Source organism: Pyrus communis, chromosome 17 (assembly GCF_041283825.1).
Source record: "Pyrus communis isolate YQ-2024b chromosome 17, ASM4128382v1, whole genome shotgun sequence".
Classification (NCBI taxonomy): domain Eukaryota; kingdom Viridiplantae; phylum Streptophyta; class Magnoliopsida; order Rosales; family Rosaceae; genus Pyrus; species Pyrus communis.
In genome coordinates this window covers 18,138,588-18,159,269 of record NC_142581.1, presented here as the reverse complement: position 1 = coordinate 18,159,269, position 20,682 = coordinate 18,138,588, and the positions used below count along the sequence as shown (strand labels likewise).

At 35.2% G+C, this 20,682-nt stretch overlaps 1 protein-coding gene and 2 long non-coding RNA genes across 4 annotated transcripts in view; 2 read left to right on the top strand and 1 right to left on the bottom strand.

Moving 5' to 3' along the window:
• Window positions 1-1,933: 1,933 nt before the first annotated feature.
• On the top strand, window positions 1,934-5,568 carry LOC148689559 (uncharacterized). The gene is made up of 3 exons (XR_015958384.1): window positions 1,934-2,653; window positions 3,916-4,009; window positions 5,452-5,568. It is a non-coding gene; the product is annotated as an uncharacterized LOC148689559 (long non-coding RNA).
• Window positions 5,569-7,618: 2,050 nt separating this feature from the next.
• LOC137707700 (uncharacterized) lies at window positions 7,619-10,892 on the top strand. Of its 2 annotated transcripts, none has more exons than XR_015958427.1 (7): window positions 7,619-7,858; window positions 7,970-8,141; window positions 8,235-8,312; window positions 8,789-8,917; window positions 9,521-9,585; window positions 10,042-10,200; window positions 10,741-10,892. It is a non-coding gene; the product is annotated as an uncharacterized LOC137707700 (long non-coding RNA). The 2 variants fall into 2 exon arrangements; XR_015958428.1 differs by having other exon boundaries at window positions 7,621-7,858; window positions 10,042-10,195.
• Window positions 10,893-11,668: 776 nt separating this feature from the next.
• Window positions 11,669-20,682, bottom strand: part of LOC137707699 (uncharacterized) — a 36,248-nt gene continuing 27,234 nt past the window's right edge. Inside the window, exons 3-13 of the mRNA XM_088689072.1 lie at window positions 20,083-20,309; window positions 19,604-19,668; window positions 18,580-18,654; window positions 17,783-18,129; window positions 16,528-16,596; window positions 16,359-16,447; window positions 13,260-15,464; window positions 13,058-13,135; window positions 12,819-12,927; window positions 12,197-12,247; window positions 11,669-12,075 (exon numbers count right to left, since the gene is read on the bottom strand). Of these exons, the coding sequence (XP_088545198.1) occupies window positions 12,025-12,075; window positions 12,197-12,247; window positions 12,819-12,927; window positions 13,058-13,135; window positions 13,260-15,464; window positions 16,359-16,447; window positions 16,528-16,596; window positions 17,783-18,129; window positions 18,580-18,654; window positions 19,604-19,668; window positions 20,083-20,309 (3,366 nt within the window). The 3' untranslated portion in view covers window positions 11,669-12,024. The remainder of the gene's footprint in view (window positions 12,076-12,196; window positions 12,248-12,818; window positions 12,928-13,057; window positions 13,136-13,259; window positions 15,465-16,358; window positions 16,448-16,527; window positions 16,597-17,782; window positions 18,130-18,579; window positions 18,655-19,603; window positions 19,669-20,082; window positions 20,310-20,682) is intronic.

Below are 20,682 nucleotides of genomic sequence, written 5' to 3'. Positions count from 1 at the left end.
CTGTTTGATTGATAACGTATTTATGTATGTTTATTGAGAGTGCACGCTTAATTTTCATGCATGAATATGACGCTAGAATATAAGTGAGTTTCACCTAATAGTTACAAACTTATATTCACAAGTAGTGGAGGTTGCTTATAAACAATCGCGTTAAACGAATTCTTGGCATAAGTTTCATGCAATCATAGTAACGAATGCCTCGTCAACACTTATAGTTTTCAAAGAACTTAATGATTCTTGCTTGTATCTCTATTATGCAATTCATGTAGGGAACTTGTGAGGAATGCTTTGGGTTGTCGTATGCAATCATCCAATTCATTAACTTAAGGAAAACTTGACGGTTAATTTAAGCGGACCTAATTAACCCGGGGCGTTGAGAATTCATAATTTATTGAAATGCAATTGGAAATCTTTTTATTATGCAAGTGTAACATGTGTGGAGATGAACCCCTTGGCTAGCTTCCATTCATTCCATTTCATCAATTTCATATTTACATTCTGTCTAGTTTATTAACTTGTTTCGTTATTTCAATTTTCGTCAAACCTAAATCCCCCTTTTGCTTTAATGTTCAATTTAGTTAGAAATCAATTTAGTTTGTGTTTTTAAAGCATTTTGAGTCTTTTGGTTTGTCTTAGTGTTTTAACGTTTAGTTTCACATTCTTTGAGTCTAGTTTAGTGTTTTATATTGTTTTTACGTTTTTGAGTCAGTTTCCAAGAGATTAACAATCCCTCCTAATCTCCGGTCCAGAACGATCCCTACTTATACATATACTACAATTTGACGAAAAGAGGGTTTAATTTGTGTGCGTATAATTCTCGCATCACATTGAACCAAATTAGTTGTGTTGGATTCAAAATATTTGTAAATTTTTTATTTTTTTATTTGTCTGTTTTTGGTCATTTAGCTAAAATTTCTTTAGATTTGCTCTTTAAATTTGAAAGTCTCTAAGTTGCCAACGGATCTACTTTGTTTGCAGATTTCAGAAAGTTTGATCGTTCGAGGAAGAAGTTGGTTCCATGCCATTTTGAGGTATATAATTATACACCATCATTTTTGTTCAAAGCCTATTTAGATATCTACCTTTTTTTTATTTATATTTGTGAAGCTTTCATGCTTGGATTTTAAATATATAATTCAATTTTTGTCGTTTGAGCTTATATTAGAATTGAGTTTCTTTTTATTTAGTGTGCGTATCTGTATCTATCCATTTATGTCAAGGTTGAGATAACTAAGCATCCATTTGGTAGTTTGAGCTTAGAATGGAAGTGGGCTTCTTTCTATTTTGTGCACATATCTGTATCTCTCTATTTATGTAAAGCTTCAGATAACTGAGCATGTCTTTGTACCAAACCCGGTTCCAATTGAATGGTTGGTGTATTTGTTCCAAAAGCCATTTGAATTGGATGATTGGTTTATTTGTTCTAAACCCCATTAGAATTGTATTTGCTTGGATGGGCTGTTAGTATAGGGATAATTAGATTAGGAATTTTGTTTGGGCATTTTGTGATTGGGATCTAATTACAGGTTTTGCGTTGCATGTTTTGGTGTCTGTCCTGTCTGTGTAGTTAGTTTGGGCTATTTTTAGATTTTTAAATAGTGCTGCTAAATATTGTTTGTAAGGTTATTTTTTCGACTGGGGGAGCAAGGGTACTGTAGCAACTGAACTTAGAGTTGTGAACATAACTGAATTGAAAAGTAAGAAAAGTAGTGGGAGTACTTTCATGGGTAAGAATAAGATCGCCATTTTTTGCATCCTCTTAGCTCAATTTGGTAGTTAGATGTCCATTGAAGACACAATCAAGGTTCAAATTCGATATGTTTTCTATAATTTTGTTTCTTAGTATTAAACAAGCAAGAAGCCACCTTTCAAGGACTGAAGCATATGCAAGAGAATAAGTAAGGCTGAAAGTCATTTATAATTAAAAAAAAAGGGACTGATTTACGGGCCCTATGAGATTTTGACGTTCTGATCAAATATGTCATTAGTTGTAAATTCATACAAAGCGTACCGTTTATAATTCGGTTTAACTCAAATGTAAAGATAAGGAAAGGATATGTACTTGTGAGTTTGAATATCTTTTCCTTGAGTTGCTCTGTACAAGCCTCACAGTGCATGTTTTCGAGTTCTGCAGTTACAACTCTACTAACCTGAAGCAAAAATAAACCACCCTTATAAGTCCATTGTTTTAACAAATGTAATTTTCTTGCCTCAGCCACTTGAATTGTGTTCATTTGGTGTAATTGTTAGTCTTCTTTTGTTTACCATAGACTATTAATTTCATGGATACTTTCTTATCAGACAAGTCGCAAGAATACTCTCAACAAATATGAAGTTTAGCACTTTTTATGATCCAGCAGCATTTTCCACTGCATAAAGTCCATTGTTAATCTGTGTGTGCATGGATAAATGGAATGGAAATGCATTTTCAGATTAGCTAGATTTGTATGCAAAAGAAAAATGTTTCAGTTAGTCTTAAGAATTATTCTCATGATGCCCTGAGAAAGCACTGTAGCATTTGTTTGCTTCATTGCCATTCGTACATTTTTTGGTAAATGAGTGTTTAACTCTGCATGCACATGGCTCTGTTCAACCAAGGCCTGAAGGGATTCTTGCCGATTGACATATCCAAATTACGTCATCTTCAAAGCATGTGAGTTCCTCTCTAAGATTTGCTTTGAACAAATATTAAGTTTGTTAGCTTATGTTTGGCATCTTCTTTTTTTTTATTCAGTGTGACTTGCTAAACGAAATGGTACTCATTGCATAAAAGAGATTAGAACGAAATCATTCCAATTTTTTGGTGCATTTTTAAGTGAGGTTTGGGATATGGTATATATTTGGCCTGTGTGGGTGACACTCTGCCTGAGGTTTAATTAGCTTATAAATCTCTTTAACCTCTTTAGTCTGTATAAATTTTGATTCAAATAAGGCATTTAGGATTGTTTTTTTAATATTTTAAAAAAAGAATTTAGCATATTACTTCCTGTGCCCAAAACTTCTTTATTCCAAGTTGTTTGCTTTCAAAGAATCTGTCGTAGAACCAGCTACCAAGAAAAAGTATGAAGCAGTATCTATAAACTCATTAGTACCTAAACAAGAAAATAAGAAATCCATCACCATAGAGTATAGTTGCACTCACCTGTAACTTGGTTAACTGTACTACTAGGGCAAAGGAAGCTTGATGGGCTTTCCAGTTTCCATTTACTCACCATATTTTAAAGGCAGTGGATTGAATTAAAAGCTGGTTTATTTTCCATTGGCTATCAATCAGGCTAAGAAAAACATTTAATTGGGATCATTACACAACGCTGATATAAGACGTTATACCAAATGAGCTCGATGAAGACTCAACAATCATAGCCTGATCAAATTTGATGATAGGTATTTGAAACAAAGGAAGAGTATTTAAGAAACGATACCGAGATATACAATGGAAAATTAACTACAAAAAAGTTGAAAAAAATATCTACTCCATATATGATGTATGACAATGATTAAGGAACCCCTAGAAGATAAAACTTATATAAAAACAAATGATGTTCCAGATTGTTTTTTTTTTTTTTTCCACTACATTTCATGTCACGGGCTCAATACATTTTATGGGTGGGGATGAGTGGTAAAAATGTTTGTTTTTAGCACATTTTTGTATTTGTTGGAAGGTTTCAATAACTTTTTGAAAGATAATCTATCATCTCAGATGGAACCGTTAAATGCAAACACGGTCATGCTAACAAATGATACATTCCCGTGATTAGCTACTTTCCTTTTGTGAAATGTCATTCTGTCGTACATTAAGTCCGTTGCACTGTTACAGATTGAGTTCATTGCATTGTTACAGATTGAGTTACTTTTCCTACGTTTGTTTGTTTGCACTTCGAATTCTTACTCTAAATCTCGCTGCTTTTTTTGCAGATTAGATCGGACTATCATCACAACATTGTGATCAACTGTTGTTACTGCCATTAATCTAAGGGTTATGAGGCACTGCATTTGAATCAAGGCTTTGGTATGTCACCTGAACTTCAATGAGTTCTTTTCCGGTGCTTTTCGTTTCGGACAACGCGACTTGATGAATTTTTTATTTATTGTTCAATTCGATTGCCTTATATTATTCATTTGGTTTTTGCTTTGTTTCTTTTTATTGTTGTCTCTATGATCCTCTGATTGTCCAGAGGTTGGCTGGTTTGTTTGTTTTTATTTATTTTTTATTTTTTTATTTTTAATTATTTATGTGCGATTATGTTAAGGTTGAAGGTCCCTTGCTATCTTTGTGATCCTGGTTTACGCCAGTGTTCTTGATTCTTTATTGAATGTTGTTAGGCATTTTATCTTTGTAATTATGTTATTGGTTGGTTGGTGTTTTCATTAGGTTTTTCCGATATTTAAATGTCTCATCCTCCCCGAAGTGCTTTAACATATGTTGTTCATAACTGCGCTTTCCCAACAAATCAAATTTTTTTTTAATATAAAAAAAAAAACATGTGTTTATGAAAATGAGTGGCCTTTTAACAGTGCATGAATGCATCTTAGATGTTCAGAAAAATTCATGGATATTTACATTCAAACTGCAAGATGCATTAACTTATAAATAATTAGGTTATCTATCTTCGTTGTCTGCTATTACTTCAAAATTTGATCTATAACACTGTTGAAATGCTTTTTGATTGTGTTTTCTTCAATAATTATCTAACTTTCGCGAGCTCTTATACACTTACTTTATTAATTTGAGTTTTAAACATTTATGACAATGTTATTCTTTAACCTACAAGCTACAAGATATTTAAAAAAAAACATCAATATTGATGCTATATTTAATTTCTGATTTAGGGTAAATAAAATGGTGAACGAGCTTGATCGAAGAGAACAACAGATTCTAGGAGGAGTTTTGGTAAAAAATTTAAGGGAACTGGTTAAGGCTCGAAACAATGAATGAAATCGAGGGACAACAGTGAGGTATTTTGACACTGACCCAAGACCTAGTACAAAGAAAGCAGTTTAAATAGAAAAAACTAGGATGAGTTTGAGTGTTTATGGTAAGGGTTCAAACCGAAACAAGTTGGTGGTCCATAAGTTCTGTTGGATGAAAATGTTTTGCGACGATTTTTGGGGTTTTTCAGTGGGATCTACAAGTTTGGTAGCTGGAAGAAGGTTGGAGTTTTGTTGCTCTTGCTTGCCTCCACCGCAACAGCCTTTTGGGTTTTAAATGTCTAGAGACGGGATGAGTCTTAGATAAGATAAGGGCAGTGTAAACTTTTTTGTTTGGTCATAAGGGTAATAATGTAAACAATGAACCCTTTAACCGTTGTAAACATCAAGTGTTGTCAATACTCTTTTTTGCACCTTTTTGGTACACTTCTATCTTGCTAATTAATGTTTTTTAGTGAAACATATCTCAGCGGAATTAAATATATGACGGGGTTACCTGATATTGTAATAATTGTTGATCAGCAAGAAGAATATAGGCTTTTCGAGAAAAATGGGCTCGTTGGGAAGAAAGATGGAGTGCCGCCTGTAAAGCACATGTAACACATAGTCGGGTTGCTCGCGCAGCGGATCTTTCTCTCTCTATCTAAGATATCTAGAGAGACACGTGAAAGTTTTACCCGAGTCTTCGTCCATAATGGTACGGAACAATAGCTAAATAATTTCTTCTTCTTTTTTTCCTATTATTTTTTAGGACAACCAAAACAACTTAATAAATCAAAGAAAATAAAACATGAGTGGTTTTGTGTGATAGGAGCATATTTATGCGACTTTGTTAGCTTGTTTTATGCAACTTAATAAATCAAAGAAAATAAAATGGGGCAGATTGCAGAATTCATGGGGCAAATTCAAGAACAAAGTGAACTCTCCAACTCAACTATTGTAAATTCAATGTGAGATTTTGAAATCACTGAAGCTATCACCTTGGGAAGTAGTATAGAGGTTGGAGCTGACCTAAAAACATTCAAACACAGCCCGAACATGGATGAAAAGTTGCTGCTCGAGGAAGATGAGGATGCTAAAGCCACGGCAAGGGTAGCACCACCCTTGCTGCAACCTTCTAAGGCTCCTACGCCACCCAATTCAAGTAAGGTTGTTCCAAATTCAATTCTTCCTAACCCCATTCCACCAAATGTCCCTATTCTATGCAGGTTCATGATTTCCAAGGAAGAAGAGAGTGAAAAAGGCATCTTGGAAGCCCTTCCAAAGGTGCAAAGAAATCAAGTTCCAGAATGTGTTGAATTGTCCAAAGAACTTTGTACAACAAGAAGAATGATTCAAGAGAAAGAAGTGGCTGGGGAATGTCTAGAATTCATCAAAGAGGATATACTTGAGACAACAATTCCCAAAGAAGTTGGATTTTATGACACGGGACAAGTCATAACTCTCAAAACACCAAATCTGGCTGAATTTTCTAGTCCTCCAACTTTCGAAGGGGTGTTTATTCTTGAGTTCATGTCGGAGCACACAGGTAAGCCACCTCCCCGAATTTCAATTTTGTTTTATACTACTATGTAATGACTCAGGCACCCACTCTAGAATTTAAACCATTACCGAATCATTTCAAGTATCACCTCCCATTCAAAGATCAATTCCATGCCGTGGGCACTAATGGAGCTTAAAAGGAGGTATCGTCCGGTTGGAATACGTTAAAGTAAGTGCTTCTTGGGAGGCAACCCATGTATTCAAATAAAGAAGACTTAGGAATCTCCGGCTCCAAAACCAGATTTGCTCTCTTTTACCCTACTCTTTATTGCTTTTACTTTGCCATAATTGTCATGTTTGTTAGTTGTGTGTTTGATTGTTTGCATGTGAGTCTATGTTTGAAACATTGAGGACAATGTTTGATTTAAGTGTGGGGGTAAACAAATGATTTTCATTGATTTTCGTGAGATTTTATCATCTATCACTTCTAAAGTTGTTACTCACTGTTTTTAATTGTTTTTAGTGTGTTTGAAGTGTTTTAATGTTTCTTATAACAGAAAATTTGAAAAAAAATCGAAAAAGAGTGTTTGAAAAACACAAAAAGAGTTGTTTTTAGAGTCGTTTTTGTTTTTGTGTGTTGTGTCTTAGGATACCTTCCAACACAATGATGAAAATTTGGTTTTTGTGTGTTGTGTCTTAGAACCCTTTAACTAAACATCAAGTGTTGTTAATACTCTTTTTTGCACCTTTTAGGTACACTTCTATCTTGCTAATTAATGTTTTTTAATGAAACATATCTCAGCAGAATTAAATATATGACAGGATTACCCGATATTGTAATAATCGTTGATCAGCAAGAAGAATATACGGCTCTTCGAGAAAAATGGGCTCGTTGGGAAGAAAGATGGAGTGCGGCCTGTAGAGCACATGTAACGCACAATCGGGTTGCTCGCGCAGCGGATCTCTCTCTCTCTCTCTCTCTCTCTAAAGATATCTAGAAAGAGATATGAAAGTTTTACCCGAGTCTTCGTCCATAATGGTACGGAACAATAGCTAAATATTTTTTTCTTTTTTTCCTATTCTTTTTTAGGACAACCAAAACAACTTAATAAATCAAAGAAAATAAAACATGAGTGGTTTTGTGTACACCCAATTTACTCTCACACATTCTTTAAACACCCAAAATTATACATAGCAAAAAATCACTGTTCATTCTGTGAGAGGGATCACTGTTCACCAACAGTGAAATGGCGGACATGGCCCTGCTTGATCTCTTTCCACGTAGCGTCGTCATCAGCGCGCCTTTGCTTAGGTGTACACGTGTTGTCATCGTGGATTGGGAGGGAATGTAAAATAGCTCTCTGGTTCTAGAAAACACCGGCCATTGCCTGCACCAAAACCCGAAAACCACGAGATATTCAAGTTCTGCTGCCGATTCACTGTTGAAGTAAGCTATTTATTTCAATTTTTTGATCTGGTAATTTTGATAGGTATTACGGAATTAGAAGCAAAAAGTTGATGAATTTTTTGTTTTATTTTATTTTATTGATTTTATTAGGATGCTTCGTGTGCGGCAAAGGGTAAGGCAGCTGTGGAATTTATAGGCAGTGGAAGATTCGTGGCTGCCATTCTATGATGATGTAGGTAAAAAGTTGGTTTTCTATTTTTACAGGGTATAGCTTCTGTTAACGCTTAAGCGAATAAGTATGGGGCTGACATTCCAAGAAAAGGTATATAGAGCTTCTTTTTTACTGTAAATACCCTTTTGGAATTGATTCAATACATGTAGTGTAGCAATATACAACTTTTGTGTTTTCTTGCAGTGATCTATGAACAGCAGCTGGAGTCGTTGCTGCAACACGAAACCTAACTTTTGACCATCCGCTGACATCTCTCTGAAGGTTTGTGTATTGTCTTATGTGGAATTAGGATGGTATAAATTTGAATATTTATGATACATGATAATAGGGAATGTGATTTATCTAGAAAATATAAAATGATCCGTTGTAATTTTGGGTGATTTGCTTCTGTTTTTCGTTTCAGCACATGTTGCTCTTCGTTTTTTGGAATTTTGTTTTTGTTGGAGAAAAGGCTCAAAGAAAAAAACTGTAATTATTTACCTTGAGCATAAAGCGCTTCAAAAGCAGCACACAAAAGCCCATAAAAAACAAGAACAAATAGATGGGAAGAAGTAGAATTCATTTTCATTAAAGAAAGTGAGAAATTAACCTTGCTGAATTATACTTCTTGGTTGTTTTGATGAAGTTGGGAAATAAAGGGCATAATAATTCGATTTGGTTTCCCTCTGTACATTGTGTGTTTCTAATGGCAATTTCAAACCGTTTCTTTTCTGTTTCTAAATTTTTATGCTTTACAGGTTTTTTAATGGCAATTTTGAGGAAAAGCATACCAAAGAATACTACTACTGCAACGCCTGAGTGCCCTCTATCCTTAATATGGTCAAATGGGGGTGCAAATTTCATATTTTTCTTAATATGGTCAAATGGTATGCAAATGAGATTTGAGTTAAGCTTTTGGGTTTAACTCTCTCACTCTCTTTGTGTTTGGGTTCCATTTATGGTTTTTGTTCTTCGTTTCTCTATTTCAGTTGTCCTTTGGTTGTAACCCATCTTTTTTATTTTGTTCATTCATCTTTAACTATTATCGGCATATCATGAGGTCTAGAGTAAACTGAGAAATTGAAAAACTTTTGAATACTCAAAGCTTGCCCTTCTGTCTAATGCGCTCATAAAAAAGTCTCATGGCCACGAGGGGAGTATATAAGACTAATGAGGGTCAAGTATCCATATATAAAGCTATAAAAGGATTGTGTATCCAATTATTCGGAATATTAAGAAAGAACAATAATTTACTATTATGAAAGGTTTTGACAGTTAGTTTTGAGCCGTGATCCAGATTAGTTGTTTTGGACAAGTAACATATTCTCTTTATCAGAATGATGATTGATATAATATTGTTTAAACCATTATCTCCTTATCACAAAATATTTTAGTGCAATACTAATACTTTCACTGTTAATGAGAACTTTATCTGGGATTTTCTCTTCTGTTGTCACTTCTGATTTTACTGATTGATGTATTTCTTGAAGGTGGTGATGTAAGCATAAGAAAAAAATCAAGTTCTTTAGTTCATTGCAAGTCGGCCCATTGCCCGGTATCTCTCTCTCTCTCTCAAGATATTACCAATTAGTTGTATTTATACTCTTATTGGATGTGAATTTTAGTGTAACTGCATGATAACCTATGCATCGTTTGGAGTTTAAATATAACACTTAAATTGTGGGCAAATGTAAATGTGAAAGTGATAAACTATAATCTCATCCATCATTTATTTGAGAGATCACTCAAGTTGTGAAGAAATGTAACTGGCCTTTTTATGAAGATTATTAGCACTTAATGTGCATTTGTATTGCTTAATTTTTGTGAAGAATATATTTATCAGCTGAATGTGCTTTAAAGAAAAAAAAAAACCAGTTTGTAAAGTAGGAGAAACAGCCAGGTGCCACTGTGTAAGATTCTAGGGACTGCTGAATTGGAATACTCAGAGAAACGATTTTCATCGGGATCACTAATAATGTTTTTTTGTGTGTATGTATCTCATATGTTGAAGGCACCCTAATATTAGCGGTCAAAATGGAGCAATTTGTCTGGATATTTTGAAAGACCAATGGAACCCAACTCTGACATTTAACTGCAGAGATTGTTGGGTCTAAAAATAAGAAAATGGAGTGTAGCACCGCACTACTACTCGAAATTGGCTTTGGGTAAGGTAAGCTTCCACTCTCTTCTATTTATAATCTCTTTGAGAAGTGATTTTGGTTGCTGGTTTTGAAAGAGATAATGTCAAATTCATATATGAACTAAGAAAATAATATGCATGTATAATGAAGTGGAAATTTTCCTGGTATTATTTACATGCATGTTATAAATTTAGTTGTTGATCTTGACTTGGCATGAAGAATGGCATGAAAAAAACTGAAAAACTAGAGCTACTCTACTGTTTATGCAGCGAGCAAAGGGAAGGAAAGGAAAAACAGTTAATTTAGTGCTCCTTTTTCTCAGTCACTCCCCATATTTTCTGCAAGCTGAATCGTTCATATCTTGCAAACTAAATAGTTTTTACTTTTTTCTGTATATATTCTGTCTTGCATTCTTTTATTAGTTTTGCATTCATTTATTAGTTTTGAAACTACAACCGAGTATATCTTAGCACTACAACTTTCCATAAAGTGGTTCCAATAATATAGTTTCATATATAATACTCTTACACTCTTTTACTAATTTTTGTTACACTATCAATCACTCACAGGTCATGCTATTCATAGAATGGTTCGAGGGATTCCAAGAGTTACATTCATCCAATTTCTGCTCTTCATGTAAAAATTCTTTCAAAAAACTCAAACATCTTTCAATGTAAATACACATGAACCTTCTTTAATAATCTCTTATAGCTTTGAAATATGTTTTTTTTTTCATATGGTTACTAATCCCGCAGCAACGCGCGGGCCATATTTCTAGTAATTTACTAAACTTCCAAGTATACCCTTCTTTTACTTTTTATGAATTTATTTTTCTCCCAAGCACCTACTTTTCATTTTCTTTAGACACCCATTTTCGTTGTATTATTAAGAAGGCTTTCTCTTCAACTTGACAATTTTCGCTGATGGCATAATTCTTTGTTCTACATGTGACTACATGGTTGTTTCATTTCATGAACCAAAAATTGCACTGTAATCACACTATAAGTAAGAGTCCCGAAGTTTAGATAAGCACGGCAAAGTGAAATTCAACAATCACATAGATGGTGAGTTTCGTACTTAATTATTATAAATGATCCATTACAAGACTTGTACACATTATCTATTATGTGCATGGATCATGTCAATGATTTAGTCTTATTTGATTAACTCTTTGAGTTCCACTGTATGTTATGATATGATATAGAAATATACAAGCTCTTTTTGCAAAAGGATTCCCATTTTTTTCAAAAAATGGGAAATAGGTGTGGGATCCACACCACAATTGATATTTAACGATCCGAAACATCTATTTTGTAAGTTTCGATTCATAGATCATTCTTGCAAAAATTCAATTTAATACAAACCCCTTTGCCTATATAATTATCAAGATAAAATTTCATTGTTTCTTTTATAACAAAGTATTCGTTAATTTCTTTTAACTCAATTAGATGTTTTAAACATTTCTGATTTGGCTAATATTTTGTAAGGATGATCTAGGAGGTGCAACTTGAAAAATAGATCGTTAAAGTTCGATATGGAGTGGACCCTACAACTAATCCATCCCTTCCCTTGAAGGTTTCATACAAATATATGCACGTGAAGCACAATGTCAAGAAGCCCGAATAAACCGAATAGGCTGAACTAATCAGGCCAAACAAGAACAGAAAGCCTGACCTGAATACAAAACTAATGTACATACGAGTTAAGTGCTATTTACGGGTATACTGGGTGCGCGGGCACGGCCAAACTGCGAACGCGCTCTCAACGTGACATGAGTTCAGCAAGAGGACTATGTTGTGCTGTTTTCAACATCTAGCTTCCTAATCACACCCTCGGGCCCGAAAGACGAGGTTTCAGTCCTCCATGTATGAGACTGCAAAGTCCTTAATCCGTTGCTTAATGTGCTGCAGGAAGACACGAAAATATTCACAACACTCGCACAAAACGTTTAAAACTTAAATGATAAGTGCAACGTAGATAATTTCTATGACAAACTCCAACTACGCCGAGGAAAGAACGAATCACCTTCAATTCTTCATGAAGTACCACAAATATTCTTTTCAGCCTCTTATGTTTCTGCAAGCGACGATATTATTTGACTCAAACCGAAAAGCTCAACAAGATAACATTAGTTATTAGAGAAATAAAAATTAAACAAAATCAAGAAAAAAAATTCTGAAACATTTTATGTATTGTTAATACTCCTGAAAAACAAAACACAATGAAAAAGAGTATAAGAATCTAAATTCTTTTTTCAAATAATAGTTACCACATCACTAGCAACACAATGTTAGCTATTTATATATGATTATAGTATTTGTCCCAAAATTTTCCTTATTCATCAAATACAGATTAATCCAAACACATGCACTACTGAGCTTATCGGTTGGGCTGGGTAGACCGAACTTCAAAGCTTAAAAGGTGCGTTCATCTATAAAATTTTCACTTGTATATTTATTCAAGCCAAATTGGAAGGCATGCAAAACAACACTGGGCAAGGGGAATCATGAAAACAAAAGTAAGTACAACTGAAATTGCATAATCAAACTATTACATCTGACCAAGAAGACAGTGAGACAATGTCTCGCTGAATTACTTCACAGTTCAATCATCTACAGACTTTATAAGAATCGAGAACAGAGCATACCTTTTCACATCCACGATATGATTCCTTCACCTGCCCCAAGATGTTATAATATTTCTCCGTGCCTTGAGTAGCATAATCAAGGTCCTTTCCTAGCTTTTCAAACTCATTCCTACATTAGAAGGAATAAATTGTTTTGAGACACAATTCTGGATAAAATCAACACAAAGCAATTAATCAAACAAGTATTAAAAAGTGACACAGCATTGCCTTCAAAGAAGTGAAAGGAATCTTCAAATTACCTGTAACTCTCTAGGGTTTTGTTCAACGAGCAATAGCTATCATACTTATCACGATATTCTTGCACATACTCTTCGTACCTAAGATAAGAAAAGGAAAAAGTATAATGTAATTCAGACGTCAAAAACCAGGATTAAATACAACACGGCCAAAGCCTGGTCAGATGGTTTTCACTATTGTAAAAGCTTGAATATGTTCACTTACTGAGAGAGATTATTTATTGGTCCCTTGCGCTCGGGCTCATTCTTCTCATACTTAGAATAGGAACAACTATTCTCATCTGAAGAGGAATCCCTCTTTTTTCTATCAGTGTCATTGCAGTCTGCCACCATTGATTTCTTTCGCACATCAGTCGAATCCACAATTATATTGGATGCATGTCTTTTACTTTCTTGTATGGGGTGGGAAACTAGCCCTCGTTTTGAGTCATGCTGCTGAGGAGCACTTGGGATTGCTTTCTTATTGCTTTCTCCATGTCCAGCCACACCAATTGCTTGTCTGCCTCCAGCTTCATTCTGTCTAGATTTACTACTAAGACCCACTGTTTTGCTAAACGAACGCCCCAAATCAGGATGATCTACTCGTGATGGGTGTTGCGACTCAGACTGCACAGCTCTCTGTTGAGACCTTGTTAAATCCTCAATGCGATCTTCGTAGTTCCTCTTTTTATTCAAGCCTTCCTGATTACTTGGAAACTTAGAGTTTAAATCTGGAGAGGATGGCCTTCCCGAATCAAAATTTGCCTTTCCTCCACGTTTCACTTTACTGAATTCAGAAACCTGGTTCTCTGAAATGCTCTTTTTGTCATCTGACTGCTTAAAAGAACCTTTTCTCTCAAATTGCTTATTAACTGTTGTTTCCTCAGGCAAGGGCTCACGAAGTTCGCCCAACTCCAAGTCTGAAAACTCTCTTTGGAGTATACTGCCTTTGCCATTAACGACAGGGGATGCGGCTGCACCATTTCTGCTATTATCCTTTGGTGAAGAACCCAATAACAGGCTGGAAACTTGTGCACTTCCCTTGATCTTTCCAGCCATATCACCATCTTTCTGGTAGTGGGGATCCAAGGGCACTGACTGTTTGCCTCGGGTACCACCTTCCTTAGAATTTCTTGGAACCTTTCTCTCATTAGCATAACCGTCCTCATTTTGAGTATCTCTATGAAATTTATCTTTTTGCAAGAGGAAACTGTCATGCATTTGAGAGCTCTTTTCAGAGTACTTCCCGCCGTGCCCTAAACTCTCTGCATATCTATCTGGTCTTTCTGCTGAATCAGGAACCTTTGTCTGTAAATTATGATAAAAAAACTGCTGACTCGATTGTTTAAACTCTGAAGTGTATCTGCCAGAAAATGCTTGGTTGCACGCCTTGAGTGATTCAGATTCAATATTCCCATCCCTATCATCTCTATCCATCATTTGAGAGACAGGGTCCTTATGAGAGCCTTCAACAAGTCTATCAGGAGACAAATTGTGAGAAGCCTCTGAAAGATGGACACCCTTACCCGCAGAAATAGAAGATTGCCGTGATATTTCTGTTTTTAATCTTTTATTGTGTTCAGATTTCTCATCAGTGTGCTTTATCTCAGAACCTCGTTTGGATGTACCTTTAGATATCCTCTCAGAACTGTCAGACTGCTCATCCCTGAAGTCATCCTTGGCTAAACTCTCCCCTCCATACACAGGGTCTACCAAACTTTGGCGGCCTTGCAGCTCACCATGCTCAGGTGAAAAGGGTTTTGTTTCTTCAAGAGGTTCACTTTTATTGCGATTAGAGTTACTAACTACAGCCAATTCAGCAACCTGATCAGCATCAAGCAACTGTTTTTCAATCTCAACTGCGTCAACTTCAAGATCATCTTGGTTCTCATCAATCCCACTCTGCACATGCTTGCCGTCAGGAGTTCTCCATGGGACGGGCAAAGTAGAAAACCCTCGTTCAGAGCCTTGCAATTTATGCTTCAGTTCTTTCTCATCGTCACTTGCCATAATATCCACATCCTCATCAAAACCTTCCTTGCTATTAGAAGATGCATCACTTTCACTATCACTACTACTTCCACTCCCATTTCGTGCTGAACTTTTGCTTCTGCTATGACTTCCACTGTCACTTCCGGTATCGCTGCTGTCACTATCACTGTCACTGGCACTCCCAGTATCGCTAGAGCTTCCTCCTCGTGCTTCATTATCGTCGGGGCCCCTTTTTTCACCAAAAAAATCAGGGGAATGCTGTTGGTTATCAATTTTAATCAATGCACTTGAATCCTGACCTACTGTAGCATCCAATCGTTCGTGAACCTGCTCCTCCAACTCATTAGGAGAAACTTTCTCCTCAAAGTGTGGTGCTTGAACAGGCAATTCACGGTTACCATCAGGAGCAGGTTTCTGGCAAAGTTTATCCTCGGGAGAACTGAAAATAAACAAATGCACATTATGACAGACAGAGACCAACAAGAGTGATCAAAATATAATACACCGTGATATAACTTGCATCAATATATATAGTAGAAAACCCTTGCTCGATCGACTGTTAATCAGTTTTTACAAAAGCAGATACAAGTACAACTACAACAGACTATAATCAAAAACCATAGTTCGTGGATCTTTATTGGTAAAGGTTGAGCCATCAAAGTAAATAAAAAAACATGTACTTTTGAGATATTCTAAATGATCCTAGGTAAAGTAGTTTGGGATCAGTATATGTCGAACAAATTGTACAAAATTTGAAGGCACTAAAATCCTTAAATAGAGAAAAAAAAAAAAAAAGAGATGGCATAAGGATAATAAAATTCAAAACCCTCAACTACAACTTTCAGATTAAGAATTGAAAACCATTCAGATAGAAAAACCAAAGATTCATAAAACTTAGATATACAGATCAGAATGATTGGAGTTAGCATGCAACACGATATAAATAAATTCTGTGTGACAAACCAAGGAGATAACTCGTAAAGCATCTCCAATGATATTATGCATGCTCAAAGAGAATTTGAACAGCCTAAAGGATGCCCATTTTCCTTCTATATTTCTACAAATTAACTTTAATACTATTGTGTATCAGGAATATATTTATTCCTTCTATATTCTTAGATATTTTGGCTTATTATTGTGTCAAGTCATCTATTTCCTGAGGACCAAGATTCCGTACAAGCTAAAAGACAGAGTAACCGGACAACATGTTTGCCACCAATTGACTTGATCATGCAGAGTAAGCCTTTAGTTAAAGCATGAGTAACAGGAAAACATGTTTGCCACTATTTGACTTGATCATACAGAGTACGCCTTTGGACAAAAAGTAGATTACCTTCCACTTTCAGACACAGGTTTCTTTAAGCTTTCTAACTCCACTCCTGATTTCAAGACGTATCTCCCTGGAGCTTGATAATTAGCAATCTGATGTCCAAATTGAATGAGAAGATATAATATCACTTAATGTAATTAGAATAATAGCATCTAGGATTTCCATCACTTACCTTCTTTATAATGGGCTCAATTTTCTTTATAGAGTTGGGATATGAATCTGCAATAGCTTTCTCCAAATCCTATTAAAAAAGCAAGATCCAGAGAGATAAGTACCAGAAGTAGAAACCAAGACATTGTATGAATTTATAATAGAGTTGGATTTTTTAGAATTCCAGATGCACTATCACAATATCCAAAGTTGTTTGATTGTTTCCCTCACCATTTCTATTGAACATAATTTAGCTTGGAGAAAAAAGTTTTAAATTCCGTCTCTCCTAGCTGCACTCTTACACCCTCCCAACAACTGGCATTCATTCTTATGCTCCACTCAAAGGATTCCTTTAAGCTCAATACTTAGTCTATCATTTACCTTTTATAATGTCTGTAACACCATCAGACCTATAGAACTTTAATCACACCAAACCTTATAAGCAAGGGATGAATATAAAATAATGTATCAGCTTTTAGTACGCCCTGTTAAAACAGTAACAAATGCTGTAGGAAACTAACATGCTGCACAGTTGGCAATAGGAGAATAACTACCGCGTGCTTTGATGAAAATGCTTTTCGAATCAATAGTAGGGGAACTCACACTCACACTCGCTCTTAGATATTAGTTTCATTATATGATTGCCTATTATTATGCATGAAAAACAATAGTTCATGTACGACACTGTTGATGTATGCTGGTTTTTTCTCTTGAAAAAGATTTTAAAGTGGTTTTTACGTTTTTTTTTTTTTTCTTTTGAAAAAGATTTTAACGTGGTTTTCTATTGTTCAAACGGATTGAGAAATAACTTGTTTGTCACAAGAATAAAACTATTTTAGTTATAGTTTGGAATGAAATAAGCATGCAGAGCATAGTCAAATTTATGAAAATCCGATGGTTTCAGAACTGTTTAGGCAAAACTGATTTTCCATATATTGAGATAAATTTGGGTTTTAGGGTACTTAAAAACAGCGACTGCATAAAAATATATATGATATATGAATCTATGATGCAGCTTTTATGGCAAAGCCCAGGGGTTCCCTTAGATATCCTGCATCAGGTTAACTAGAACTCTCTTCCACTCATATTGTGTGAAGTGGTGGGATGAGTTGTGTGTCCTGTTTGGGAATATATCATTTACAGAGTGGAATTTGTCCACTTGGAATAATGTCATGTCTAAAATATATCAACATAATACGACCTTATAAGATTGGACGATTTAACAGTAGACATAAGGCTATTATCAAATATATTAAATGTCATTTTTTAGTTCATACCTTTATTCTCATGCCTTTGGGATTCTCCGTGAGCAAAGCAATCAACATACTCAGCAAATCTGTAGCGTTAGCTCCACTATTGCCTTTGCCCACTGTTTCTCGTGGTGCAATACTAGTCCTGATTTGGATTTCTTTATCAGAGCTTGGAGCAGGTTTGTCTTTTTTAATCACTTGAAGGGGTATAATATCTTCCGCACTTGCATGACTCTTCAAATTATTTCTAGTTCTTAACGGAGATGATAGAGCACCGGATTGCTCAGGTGGAGTTTGAAGAGGTGATGATGAGTACTTACCCTTTGCAGTAGTTGTTGATGACACTCCAGTTTTAAATGTAGATTTAGGGGGAGCTGAAAATTCAAATAAATAGACGATTCAATAAAAAATTTAAACTCAAATAAAACAACTTCAAAGCTGTAAGCCTGGAAGAAGAAAGAATTTAAAATAGTGAAAAGGAGGGAAGAGGGATAGTGACGAGGATTACTTTGGCTGGGGATAGTGACAAGGTTAAATAGATGGGACAATTGTAAGAGAACTTTTATGTAAAAGTTTATTGTAATGAGCTTGGGGAAGTATAAGAGGAAACCTAGAAGCTTGATATTAGGGTGTTCCAACGAAATAGTTTTTCTTGTATGGACAGCGGCACAAGATAAGGGTCTAATTGTGGATCATTTAGGTAGTAGAGGTATGGGTCTAGAGAATCACAGCAACATGTGCAAAAAGGCACAAGAAACAGCCGACCACCACCCCAAAACAAAAAAAAGGTTAGAAAATAAAAGCTTCTACAAGGCTCCACTCACGTTGAGGCAGTTCAACTTTCTGCTTCTTAAAGGGGGGCTCTTTCTTTCGTTTGAAATTCCTCCAAGGTTGATTAGCTGGAAACAAGTGAGGTATCAGATACGTTAGTTATGTAGTTCATGTTGTGAATATCACGTTTAAGAATGGGAAAAACAGAAAAAATTCGGAAATGGAAAACCAAAAAAAACAAAGATAAATAACACCAAGAATTTACGTGGTTCAGCTATGCGCCTACATCCTCGGAGCAGCAACAACAAACTTTCACTATATCAATAATGAGTACAACGAATAATCTTGTCAACCCTCTAGTATTAAGACTTGGAAGAGAACCTGAAAGAACAAGAACAAGAACAAAAAAATACACTCTTATCTTTTTTTCTTTTCTCTCGCACACATTTTGCCCTTACATTATTCTCTCATTCAAACTCCTTGAGTGGTATACAACTTATTGTTTTGCACAACAAAGGTGTTCTTTAATAAGGATTACTAATCCTAATTGGAACCTAGTTATGAATCCTTCTCCAATTGAGAAACCAACTCCAATTGGGAAAACAACTCCAACTGGGTAAACAATTTAATCCTCTAAGACTATCATTCCTAATAGACTTAGGGCAACTCATCATGGGGTGGAAAAACCCAACAGTGCAGTAGTTTCAGTTGTAATCTTTCAATAAAAATAAAAAAGTAACAAACAGTAGTTAACTGAACATATACGAACAGCAGCCGTTTAAACAAAACCAGAAGAAAAAAACAATTAAAAATTTTCATTGACATATAACACATTAATGTTTTTCAATTTAGACTGTGCGCTAAAATTTATCGATCCTCATGTGCATTTCTAGCTAGTTCAATCTGATTTTCTTATAAGGCAATGTAGACTATAGTGGAAAAATTTACATTAATTACACATTTCAAGTTCAGTGTTTTCCTACTTCGCACTAAACTACTAACTTCTAGGTGAGTAAGAAATTGACTGTATTATACTAAAAATATGAAAATATATGAAACTCAGATTGAAAACCTTACCTGTTGTAGTATCATATTGCTTTAACTGATTCTTCGTCTCTGTACATTGTTCTAACACAATGGCCCTGTTTTCAGAAACAAAAAACAAATTAAAGGGATAAGACAACAGCCGGAACAACTCAAAGGCATAACAGTTGACGGTTGCAACACAACAGACTTCAACCTTCTGATAATTGTACTAAAAAAAAAGTCTTGAAACTAGTCATGAAATAAAAAGCATCAAATTGATTTTAGTAAAAATAATGCAACTAATGGGCAACCAGAACTACACAAGAATGATGGCAATTGAAGATAGTATTAGCACCTAAGTACCACCAAAAATAGTGTTCTATATTGCAACCTCCCTGAAGCAGCCAATGCAAATGCAGTTAAAAATATTTAATTGTGCCAAAGCAAAAGAAACTGAAGAAAGAATATGCCTATAGCTATTGAATAATGAAAAAGCGAGGGAACTCCACAGTGACAATCAGACTACTTACTTGCGGGATTTATTCTTGCGCTCAGCTTCCTCTGACCACTGTTTAAAACGGTTCTTAGTTGACTCATCTAAGATCCGATGCACATTAACTTTGCGCCATGCAAATCCTGATTCAACCAGCGAACCATTTCCACCTTCACCACTTTCATGCTCTTCATAAATGTCACAGAGATCACCAACTTCCTGGTCCCAAGTAAATGTAAACTCCTTCCCACCCAGATCAATAACCTGAAGCAATATTGGACCATTCAAAGCAATGATAACATTAAGATTAATCTCTACATCTAGATTAACTAGTATTAACAAAATTTCCAAATATTCCAATGGAGAGACTTAAAAGAACTCAAATTTTATTATCTGGGCAGGTAAACTATAGCAAAAACTCCGAAAACATCAACCTTGCCAAAAGAATAACTTCAAAGAAACCAAATTAGTGGACAAAGTAATAATTCTGCATAAGAGTAACAAATTGCCCCAAAAAGGAACAAAATTTCAACTATACAAGCAACACCAAACCGACATTTGAAAAAATATAGGAACAACTTCAAATTAAAAACAAGCCACAGTACTCCCAAGTGAAAAAGTACCCCTGAAAATTAAG